Source organism: Esox lucius, chromosome 23 (genome assembly GCF_011004845.1).
Source record: "Esox lucius isolate fEsoLuc1 chromosome 23, fEsoLuc1.pri, whole genome shotgun sequence".
NCBI lineage: Eukaryota > Metazoa > Chordata > Actinopteri > Esociformes > Esocidae > Esox > Esox lucius.
Genome location: NC_047591.1, coordinates 3,861,106 through 3,873,352, shown reverse-complemented (window position 1 = coordinate 3,873,352; position 12,247 = coordinate 3,861,106). Strand labels below are relative to the sequence as shown.

The window sequence follows — 12,247 nt, the reverse complement described above, 5'->3', positions numbered from 1 at the left end:
GCCACAGACGGGGATGAAAAGAACAACATGGCTGCCAAAACCAGAGCCTGCTTTCTTTCATGATCACGCTGAGGGCCAACTGGCAAAATGCATCTGTATCTTCTGAGAAGCTCCAGAGCTGAAGCTGGCTGACCCAATGTCACACTGAGTAGGTGTCAGGCAGGGGCCGGTTGGAGATGGAGGACACTGAGCATGTGCACGAGTGATTCTGACCCAGTGCAGGCCAGTGCGCTTAGCAAGGTTTGGCTTAAGTACCTAGGGCTGGGGTATGTGGGGGTGAAAACATTGAAGTGGTCTGGTCACAAGCTATTCGATGCAGCCACAACCCCTCGCCCTTGAAAAGTTCCCCTCTCTCCCACACTCTCACGCCTTGACGCCACGTGATTACAAAGGCCTGGACTACTAGTTTGATAATAGCGTCTGGCCGCGGCCGGCGATACATCATCTCTGCACATTTCTCGCGCAGCCACCATCGTGACATGGCAAGGTCAGGGTTGTTTTCCCCTGTACGTCGTCAGAGAGATGTGGTCAGAGTCATTCATACAGAATAACAATTCGGGGCAATGTGAACGATTGAAGATGAGCGAGTGGTGAAATGCCTGAAACTGGGCACTGAAAATCTAACACTTGGCTATATTATATTGTTGACTGGTTCATATTGCTTCACATGTAACTGCAATTCAAGATCCTTGTGATGTTTCAATTTGTCAAGAGTGGAAATAACTAACACCCTATGAGATAAAAGGCAACCTTTCCCTTGTTAATTTCCATTGTGAATAGGGTCTGTCAATAACTAAATTTCTAGAACGTGTAATATACAATAAAAAGGTGAGGGACAGGCTGGAGTAAGAAACAATGAAACACAGTGAAAAACCCTATTGGGACAGGATTCATTTTACTGGGGAGGTTGTGTAATGTTATTATATAAATTAGCCACAATGCTAGGGACCGACCAACTTAAAGCCAATTATATCCGGAAACTAACCCTTAACAGCCGTCTACGTACTATTCAGATAGTCAAATTAGCTACATTGCCACCAGATGTATGTCAGGATAATTAGGTCACAGTCATTGAAGTCTTATTCCTGAAATTTCCCAATTTTTCTGCAGGAGTTAAAATCTTCTTTTGGGGAATTTTATATCTGGACACTCACTGTGGTATTGTGTTGACAAGGGGAATGCAGTCCACACCTTAAACACAAAGAATAAGAATGCATCCTAGCCTTAACGGTTTTCAGCCTTCTTTAAAAAAAAATATCTTAGTCATATTTAAAAAAAAAAAAAAAAATTAATAATTAATCTCAGATCAAAAGGCAATGTCAGGCTGTATGAGTCACATTACAATTCTTACAAAGTCAAGACATATGACTTTCATCATCACAAACCCAAGCCAGCAACCGAAATAAAAACATGTCTTTCTCTCACTGTGCAAGACAGCATCCTGGGCCCCAGGTGGCCAATGTGGTGGCCCACAGCTCCAATTTAAAGCATTGGGTTAAAAGTTTCATTCTGATTGGACAAAGGTTGATTTAATATTCACTTAAAATACTTAATGTAAATACTTTTTTCCTAGGCAATAGTCATAGTCCTAACCTAGTTCATAGCCTGTGACATACCTACGTTATAATGAATTAGAAATATCTGATATGCTTTCTGTAGTGCTAACGCAAAGGCATTCAGACAATAGAGCCAGAGTTGTCAAAAGTAGTTGTTAGACTATCCTAGCCTACTAAGCACGTACATTCCACAATCCTACCAGATAGCATCCTCCTTGCATTTTTGACCTATGAATGAATAGGGGGCTTAGGTATTGCCCACACTTCAAGTTTTAAAGCTGTCTCTATGTAAATTTACATGATAACCATGACTGGCTTTTTGCCAGGCAAGAACATTTAATTGGTGACAAATTGGTGAAGTCAACCGAAGCTCTATCTGACGGTCTGACTTACTCCTTAAGTGCAGCTGTCAAGTGAAGACAAGAGGCACTCAAATATTTAAGGTACATTCAGACACTTGTAGTATGACTCAGTAACACAATCTTCCGCAACTCAACTGATCTTTGAGTCTACATACAGGGAAGCATACATTGGACACAGCACCGGTTCACAAGCCTGGTCTTTCATGTGGGCCTCTGCTATCAGTCTTTACATGTGAATTGTGGAGGAGGTTCAAACTAACCGCTATCCTCTGTGAGGTAGCAGAATAGCCTGACATGTTAAAGCCATCAGACCTGACAGAACTGAGTAATCACGCAAGACAGGAGCAGAATATTATTCTTAAGTGAGACGAAGGAGGATTTCCTTTCACTGGGATGTCAAAAACGCTAGTATAAATTAACGGGCATATGAACTGTCCATGCAGCATTTTGGCCTAAGTAAATAATAAATGTATCTTCAGAAATGAGTATGATTATGTTGTTACAACGTAAGTGGACTGTGGTAAAATCGCCCAATCTGAGTAGAGGACAGGTTCGGTTCCTAACTGGACTGTATACATTTGTAACTCATCTCCTCTGAGGCAGCAATTAGCTGTAAATCAGGGATTCTGTGAGCTTCTGGGCATATTGGATCTGCAGGTGGGTGAGGAGGGTCTCCAAGGTCTGCGAGCCCAGGTCATCGCATGCAGAGTCGTAGGTGGTGGTGGTGGTGGTGGGGGGGCACAATGATTTCGGCTTCATGTTGTAGGAGCTCTTCAAGTGGGTTGTGTTGGTGGGCTGGGAGGCTTGGCTGCCACACTGGAGCAGCGTAATCTCAGCCCACCCGGAGCACCAGGCCAATGAGAAACAAACTCGCCCACTGACAGTTGGTTTAACTTCCGACCAATACTTCCCAAGCATCTTTAGCGACATCGTCTTTCTCCCTCTCCACATCGACCTGGGAAATGTAACTTGAGAGTATCTAATTCTGTGATTTTACGGTATTTGGACTTAGCCATTTCTCACCCAGAGGCTCTTAGATCACTTACTGAATGCCAGACCACCTCTATCGCTGTCTTGTTCATTCCCTTCATCCATCTCTCACTCGTTCTCCCTCTATATCTCTGTTCCCTCTTTCCCCTCTCAGCTCAGGGTCACACACGGCTGATATGAGAAGTGCTTTTGATTCCGGAGGCTCTCCATGTTCTAGTGTTCGGGAGTGTTCTGTAAGCCAGAGTTGTTATATAAAAGGCTGTTGTTCTGTAGAACCGAAAAGGGTTGTTTGTTGGTCACATGAGGAGAGGTGTTGTGTGGTAATGGCCCTCTCGCCAAGGATTTTTTCCCCCTGCTGTATTAATTTGCTGTGGCGCAAGGTAAACACTGTAAATTCCCTGCCTTAAAGGAATATAGGAACATTGGAATTCAATTTTTCTAGATAGATTTTTTACGAAATATTACTCAGCATGTTTTTCCATTATTTGTGGGTTTTTGCTGTTATGATAATAAGGTATTTTTTGCTATTAAAAATCTATACTACCTGCCACACCAGCTGATAGACCAAAAAGTTAATACTGAAGAAAACTGCCCCTTGAAATGTTAAACAGCTGCAACAAAAATGTCATTACTTTGACAAAAACATTTGCCATAGTTAGCAGGAGGGTCTTCCCAATCCTACTTACTACACACTGGGTAACTAAAGACCACCCAATTCAATAATTAAAAATGATGCAACACATCCACCAACTCTATTCTCAATAGAATACCAGCTGACAGAGTAAGTTGAGGCCGCCTACTGAGGAAAAATGTGGTTGTATTCCAGAAACAAATTAATTCTATTAAAAGTATTGAAACCCCCCCCCCCCCCCCCCCCCCCCCCCCCCCCCTGAAGGACTGCATGCTGGTCTACAGGAGTCTGCAGGAGGATGCTCAGCTGCCAAGCGTGGAACGTCTGACTGACTGAGACTCGGAGGGGATCACTGTCATTACAGCTGGTCTCTAGGGCTGGCTTCCGTGTCTGATGGTTACCACAGTGACAGACACTTCATCTGCTCTGATCGACAGGGCTGTGCTCCCGCGGGTGGAGGGAAAGAAATGAGCCAGAGATATGAGAGGAAGACAATTCAGATAAGAACATGACTAGATGAAAACATGACAACGATACAGACTCAAAAGGAGACAATACCGCCGGCCTACTTCTTGATAATGATAATAATGGGCTTCTGTGACTGATGCCGTCTCATTGAAAATATATTGATTTCTAGTAGTAACACATTAGAGGTTGCCTAACATTGCGAGTGCCTAAATGTCCCATCTGTAATCAAGCGCCGTAGCGAACCCAATCCTAGTTGAAGCCACACATGCTCCTACAAAAAATGCTCTGCGGTCGAAGGCTGGCTGTCGGGTGTAGCAGCCGGTAGTCGATACAAAGAGCTGAGATGGTAAATTGGAGGGACAAGGCAAGTAAAAAACAATGTGTGTGGACCATGGCTGATGCTGCCAGTAAGTCTGGGTTTATCGACAACTGTACATTTAGGCAACTGCCTCAGTTTCACCCTCCACCCACTTTCTTCTCTCTTCTTTCAACACACTGACCATCGCTTTCGAGTCCAGGCCTCTTTCCCCATGCCCCCCCACACTCTCTTCATTCCATCTGTAACCCCCTTTTCAGTCTCTCCAACGACTCTTTCAGTTCAACCTGATTTGTCTTTTTCTCCACTCTCTCCTGTTGCGTTGGCACGGCAGCACTTACAGGCCTGCCACTTGACATTTATTGGACTTTGGCTCCCAAACCACCCCACAACCCCTTCATAGTAAATAACTTTCCACAAGTGCCCTATGGACCCTGGTCTATCATAGTGTGCTATACATAAAGGGAACAGGATGTGGTGCAGAATGCCCTCCTCAAAAACAGCAGGCCTCTCTCTCCTTCCTCTTCCCCGTGCCGATGTCCTTGCCCCCTCATGGTATTCACTTCAATGTCTTTATAATAGGCAGCTATCTCTCTGGTCCGCCTAGCCAACCTTCACCTGCCATCTCTCACCAGCTTACTCACGCATTTCGCTTTCCCCCCCTCCACTACCACCGCCGCCCTTCTGACGACCTCTCCGCCACCTTCTCCAATCGTCGCACCCCCCGCCCCCTTGTCCCCTCTGTCCAGTCCTACAGGCTACCAGAAGACAAGACCAAATCACATTAGGCTAGCGCTGCAGTGGCTGCACCGTGTGATTGTATTAGACCAGCAGTTTGGAGCAGACCTGTAATCCAGGCCTATTATAAAGTCCTGACGGCAGAAGAAAGGGGACTGAGAGTGGACTGAGAGCGCCGAGCAGGCTGGAGATTGATTTCTGGCTCAGTTGAAAAGCTTGGTTAAAAAATAAATAAAAGGGAAAACAGCATCAATAGAGAGAGACAGAGAGCCAGAAAGAGAGAGACAGAGAGAGGGACAGAGACAGAGAGAGAGAGCAAGCACATGATGCAAACAGTGACCCGGTTGCCCTCCGTGAACCACTCGAGTGGTAGCGTGAAGCGGCGGTTCACTGTGTTTAGTTGGTGTAACTGTCCTAGACACGCTGTTGGTTAAATGGTAGAGGTACCACCATTCGAACAAATACACAAACACAACCAGATTGGACCTGAAAGCCTCCACAATAGCAATGTCTGTTTCTGACAGAGCTGGGAAATTGCAGATGACATGATCGTGCGAACCCCCACCTGAAACGTTCCTGACACCGAACACGTTTGAATCAGCTCAGCAGGAAGCCAAAGCCACAGAGTCAACCAGCGAACAAATAAAATTTGGTGTCAAAAAGACGACTGTGTCAGAGATGTTTGACAACTTGATATGAGTCATATGTGGGGGAGACAGCGTTTAAAGGCCATCTGTGTGTGTGTGTGTGTGTGTGTGTGTGTGTGTGTGTGTGTGTGTGTGTGTGAGAGAGAGCATGAGCACAGGCAAGTGAGCCCCAGGCGTACTCTTAAAAATCCACATGATCATGCATTGAAAAGGGAGAGTAGAACTGATAAATATGTACAAGCATGTGATTTCTAAGGACATTGATTTTCCTATACTACCTCTCATCCTTGCACTGGTTATGCAATGTGCAGAGGGTCTTTCTGAGAAATGTCACTGGATTCCCTCTCTAAGGGTAGGGCACTATAATGAAGACCACTGTTCACATTGGAAGTCCACCTCCTCCCGCGGCATATTCCATTCATTTGCATAGCACTTTGCTTCACTGACACATTACTAGCTGTGGCCTTGATTCACTAGGACGGGTCTCAAAAACTAAAATTATTCAGGAACAGAATGTCTCAACGTTCTATGTTAGCATTCTTGGCTTGCGCTTAGTAGGAACTCTGAGGAACAGCAATGATCCCATGTTCTAAAGGGAACCTTATTCCCTCTGTCTTGCACCACCGCTCAAAAGTAGCGCACGACCGCAAAGAATAGGGCACTGTTTGAAATGCTGTCTGAGAGATTAATCCCACTGCCCCGATCAATCCACAAATAAGCAGCAACACTAGAAACGGGATCTTATTTTGTGTTGACTTCATAGTGCCAGACAATCTCTAGTCTGCAATGTTATGTTCCTACCTTGCACAATCCATTAGCCATAAAATGTATGGTTGACTGCATGACTGACTGGACTTAATTGCACATTGGTTAATAGTAGAAAATTGAGCTGTTGAGAAAATTGAAGTGGCTTATTGAAGTTCATATCAAAATGTCCACACTGCCGGAAAACCTCCCCTTGTTCCTATCCTTGGGCAAAGTTTCATAAAATTAAGCAGTAATGAATAGAGTCAGACACATTGGTATTTAAAACGTGACATTTGCAAGTACGACAGTGTGGTAGGTAAGTAGGTAAGCCTGTCTGTTTGTCACGACAGGTTTGACTTGACCTCCAACCTGAGTGACCTTCCAGTGACCTTAACGTTACTGTACACCCAACAGTGAAGAGCATGTCAAATCTTCCAAGGCTGGCGTGACCTAAATAAAGCCTACGTTCATGGGTGATCGTTTTGACCCTATTGTTTAATTCAGCAGAGGGCTGCACTGACACTCTGATAAAAAAGTGGAGGTATTTCAAAACGTATAGGTCATTCATAATCTGTGCATAATCTGTGCACTGAGTTATACATACAGCCATTTCACAATGTCCTCTGGTGTTTTTTATTTTTTTTACCCAAAACTATTTCTCACTTCAAATCCTCCAATTCCACCCTTCGAATTCCACTGGTATTTTGCCCACTCCTCCAGTGGTGAAACCTAGGCAGCTTCCCAGAGACAAGCAGTACATCCCGGCACAACTTCCTATCCAGCCTTTTTTCTACAATTCACCAAAGACACAGAGTGATCTTACTCAACCTTCTATGCTAGGCCTCAATGGGGGGAGGTTAACTTTAGTACAAAGAGCAGGGTTCCAGATCCGGTAATATGGGCAACAAACAGGTTGCCACAGCACCCAGTCGGCTTGGCAATGCTGGCAACTGAAACACCAATTACTACACACACTATACAGTAGACCCAAATGAGTCGAACAAACCGTGCCAGTATTGAAGTTCACTGAGGATCCACGCAGCCTTGCCGATGTTAAAGCATATGGGAGTTGAACAGAAGATGGTCACTCACCCAGTTCGTTGAGGCTTTGCGCGGCCTTTGTGATCTCCCTGCTGCCGCCTTGGAGCTGACCATGCAGACGCTTTGACAGATACAGGATCCTGATGATCCTCCTCAGCAGGTCACATGCCACCTGGGGAAGACAAGAACTGGGTCAAACACAAAATAGAACCACAAACTAACCTGCACCTGAGTGGATCAACAGCACAAGCGCGACACAAAATTCAGGTCTTTTCAGTAATTGAACTTTTGACCAATGACATCAGCTCTGAAAAAAGGTCTGATGTGATTAGCCAAAAGACCAATTACAGAGAAAAAAAAATATTCAGAATTGGGCTGTCTAAACTCATCTGGTACTAATACGATTTGTCACAATTGATTGAGCATAACTGATTGTGATTCTCCAAGCAATCCAATTTGATATTTCCAAGTTTTTTTTTGCTATTGTATCAATAGTGGCATAATAATAACTTATGTCTAGCAGCAGCAATGTGGGTTTGCGAATGGACTTGAAGGACACAGGGAGGTCAGCAGTGAGTTTGGGCTAAGAAGTGTATCTGAAGAAAGGGAGGCAGCTGAGCGCTCTGGGTACTTCCCCTTAGCGTGTTCATGCCGGCACACGCGTGCGTCCACTGTGCCAGCGTGTCAGACTGATTGCTTTATCGGTTAGGGACAGATGAGCTGCCATTGTGTGCGAACAGTTGTCTGAAAGACCAACAATGCCCTCTCTTGTTCCTTCTGGCTTTATAGAGTCTGCTCATTACCTATCTAATTCAGACCCATCTCAACCCTGTACTGCAGAGAAGTACAAAGGGGCTGACAGACAGACTGACCGACAGAGTCTAATGCCAAGGACATCTACAATGCCTATAGGAATAAACCCTATTGATCTTTGCATTTAGTTCAATCAGTGCTTCCAGAGTGCGCTTTTTTGAGCTCCACCTTTCTGGCTCAAATCCGGCAATTCGCCTCCCCGAAATTATTGGGCTCCCCTCTTTCATTTAGCTTAAAACCAAAATGCGCTCAGGGCGGTGCACTTGTGTTCAGCTTAAATGGTTGTTGGGCGAACTACCACTAAATCAATGTTGTTAACGACTGCTCTTCACAAAACGCAACCGCAAAGCGATGGCAATTACATTTTCCTGCATAGCTGCAAATATTAGCCTTCCTAACGTCGCAAAACGTGTTTAAATGCTCAGTTAATTTATTCAGTTAAAATGTACAAGGAAGATTCATTTGCAACAATTTCAGCCTTGCAGACTTTTGGGACTCTAGTTAACATTTTGTTAAGGTTATCTTTAAGAGACCTCACTCCATGCTTCCTGAAGCACCTCACACAAGTTGGTTTGGCATGATTGGCACTTCTTATGTACAATACGGTCAAGTTGCTCCTAAAACAGCTCAACAAGGTTGAGATGCGGTGACTATGCTGGCCACTCCATTATAGACAGAATATCAGCGGAGTGCTTCTTCCCTAAATAGCTCTTGCATAGTTTGGAGCTATGCTTTTGGTCATTGTCCTGTTTTAGGAAGAAATTGGCTCCAATCAAGCGCCATTCACAGGGTATGGCATGGCGTTACAAAAGGGCAGCCTTCCTTCTTCAAGATTCCTTTTACTCTGTACAAATCTTCCACTTTACCACCCCCAGATCATCACATGGCCTCCACCTTGCTTGACAGTTGGTGTAATGCACTCCTTTATCATATTTTCATTTGGTGATCCGAACGCCTCAAACTTACATTCTTCTTTTTTCCAATCTTCCTCTGTTCAGTGTTTGTGTTCTTTTGCCAATCTTAATCTTTTCTTTTTATAGGCCAGTCTGAGATATGATTCTTTCTTTGTAACTCTCTCTAGAAGGCCAGCATCCCAGAGTCGCCTCTTCACTGTTGACATTGAGACTGGGGTTTTGCGGGTACTACTTAATGAAGCTGCCAGTTGAGGACCTGCGAGGCATCGGTTTCTCAAACTATACACTAATGTATTTGTCCTCTTGCACAGTTGAGCACTGGGGCCTCCCACTCCTCTTTCTATTCTGGTTAGAGCCTGCTTGCGCTGTTCTGTGAAGGGAGTAGCACACAGCGTTGTATGAGATCTTCGGTTTCTTGCCAATTTCTCGCATGGAATGGCCTTCATTTTTCAGAACAAGAATAGACTGACGAGGTGCAGAAGATAGATCTTTGTTTCAGGCCGCTTTGACATGGTAATCAAACCCACAATTGCTGATGCTCCACATACTCAACTAGCCTAAAGGCCAGTGTTAAGCTGTGCTAACATAATTGCAAAAAGGACAGATGGTTGCTAATAATGGGCCTCTGTACACCAATTTAGATATTCCGTAAAAAAATATGCCATTTCTGGCTACAGTAGTCATTCACAACATTAACATTGCAGTTCCTGGGAGCATCAAATGGAAAGTCAGAATTTGCTCCTACAACCCCATTGTGTGTCTGTCATTTTGACTCAAGACATTTACAATTATCTTGAGCAGTTACAGCTGTGTCACAACAACCAGGCATTGTTCTTCTAACATCTTATCAGGCTGTCATGCATGCCTCAACCTAGTATTTCCAGCAAGATGTATGTCAGTGGAGACTGGACAACAACGTTAGCTCTTCACACAAAAACACAACTCTGAAATTTCAAAGAGCGCATCAGAAGGCATGCAGAGTTGACAGAGTCAACTGACATAGCCTCCACAGGAGAGAAAACACAGTCAGAAATGCTGTGACCTATTTGATGACTGAAGCCACATTCCATGAATGCTAAATCAGCCTCGTCTCGACTCCACAGACGGACAGCGTGCGTGTGTCTAAAAATAGTCAGTGACCCCAGCCACCCAAATCCTACTGTTCTCTATACTGCTGGATGGCAGAAATGTCTGTAACCGACAGAACCCTGCATAGCTTTTACCCCCAAGCCATAAGACTGGTAAACAATGCTGCCAAATGACTGCCTGCACTTGTCCCCCGCGTTTGTCTAGTCAGTACTGACTATATGCACATACATTCAAGACTCTACCCACACGCATGCATGCAATGCTGCTACTGTTGATTACCAATCCTCTACCCATATGTACAGAATCTATTTATGTCACTGTGCTCAATGTACAGTCCTCGTATTACACTTATCTTACATTTTTATTTATATCGATCCCACTCTCACTTTGTCAACTCAATGCATATTGGGACATAGGCCAGTAAGTAAGCCTTTCACTGTTAATCGACAGCTAGTGCTAGTGAATGAAACAGAATGTGTGTGTGTGTGGTTACTGGATCCCTGTAAAACCATGTCATTTTTGTCCGTGGTCCTGGCCCATGATGGGCAACAGAGGTTCGTCCTTTAATATGGGTAGAAGTTAAACCTTTGAAAACCCTTGATTGCTTTTCATTGATTTATTCCCTGACATTGTGTTGGACTAAAACCACAACATTGATGTAATCAAGAAACCATTTACAATCTGAGAACCGGATCAAAGTGATGCCGTTTGATAGATTGAGACAATATTGTAAACCTTTATCCTGGCCTTGTGTTATTAGTAAAGGACCAACTGAGAAAACCAGAACATTTTGAGGTAATACAAAGAAGGAGGTCTGTTCTTGTTTATCCAGGTCAAGTGCCATAAATCAGCTCTATGAATATGCCTTTCCACAAAGTGGAGGGGAGAGATTCCATATGGCAGGTATGAGCATCATGGGTAAAAGGGGCATATAATATTCTTCTTGTCAGACAATTAATAAAAAATGTCATAGGTAGATTGACGCTCACATGAACCATACAGGGTTAAAACCACTGAGCACCTATGGGGACTTGGGACCCCTTATGTAATACAACAAAAATCTGGGGCCCCTCAGTCAGAGCCCAACTCCAGTGAGACACAAATCACAGAAAAGTGCAGACAATAAAATCCTACTAGAAACAAGAAGAGTCAATATGTACCTTTGAGGGAAAGCATAACTGTGTTGAAAAGATAATAAAAAAAAAAACAGAAAAGGAACCAGGCAAGCCTAGTTCATTTGGCCCACGATTAAAAAGGATGAATGTTGTTGTTCTTGGCTGGGTTTGATCCGTGGTTTTCAATGTGGCAGACTGTCTTTAACCATTATGTTATTTAAACAGCAGTAATGCAACTTTGACCTCAGTCATTACATTTTTGCTTAAATAATGTGGACAACAGAACGTTGAGTACAAGTGTACTCTTGTACAAAGATTACTGTAGATGGCTAGCTAATAGCTATACAGCCTACATATAAGGAAGCAATGACTCCAATCACTCCACGGCTGATTTGTTTCTTTAGAAAACAATAACAGTATAAAAGGGTCACATAATACAATTATTCTCTTAAATATATAAGATTAATGGTATTACAGAGTGGATATATATTGTTGTGTAACGGTTGAAAAGTACAGAATGGATAAAAATATCTGAGAGACAAAAATGTGAACATCTGAGGGGAGAATCGAACCCGGGTCAAAATATTGAAGGGTGGAGATAATCCCAAAACACCAGGGATTGCTGGTAGACAGCCCACTTACGTATAGTCTCCAAATGCCACTTCTACCCTTGACATTACCTTTTTGCTAAATTAACGTGGGCAACAGAACGGAACTAAAGTGTATTTTTGTACTAAGATTACTGTAGATGGTCGTCCATGTACAATAACAGTACAATAAAAGTAGTATGCCAGTATTGGGACCGATTGGGAGATACACG

The 12,247-nt window shown here is 43.7% G+C and overlaps 1 protein-coding gene across 2 annotated transcripts in view; it reads right to left on the bottom strand.

Annotated features, from left to right (window-relative positions):
* cog5 (component of oligomeric golgi complex 5) overlaps positions 1-12,247 on the bottom strand; it is an 89,396-nt gene that overhangs the window by 71,539 nt on the left and 5,610 nt on the right. For both annotated transcript variants that reach the window (XM_034290020.1, XM_034290019.1), the window contains exon 6: positions 7,548-7,668. In XM_034290020.1, coding sequence (XP_034145911.1) covers positions 7,548-7,668 — 121 coding nt within the window. The remainder of the gene's footprint in view (positions 1-7,547; positions 7,669-12,247) is intronic.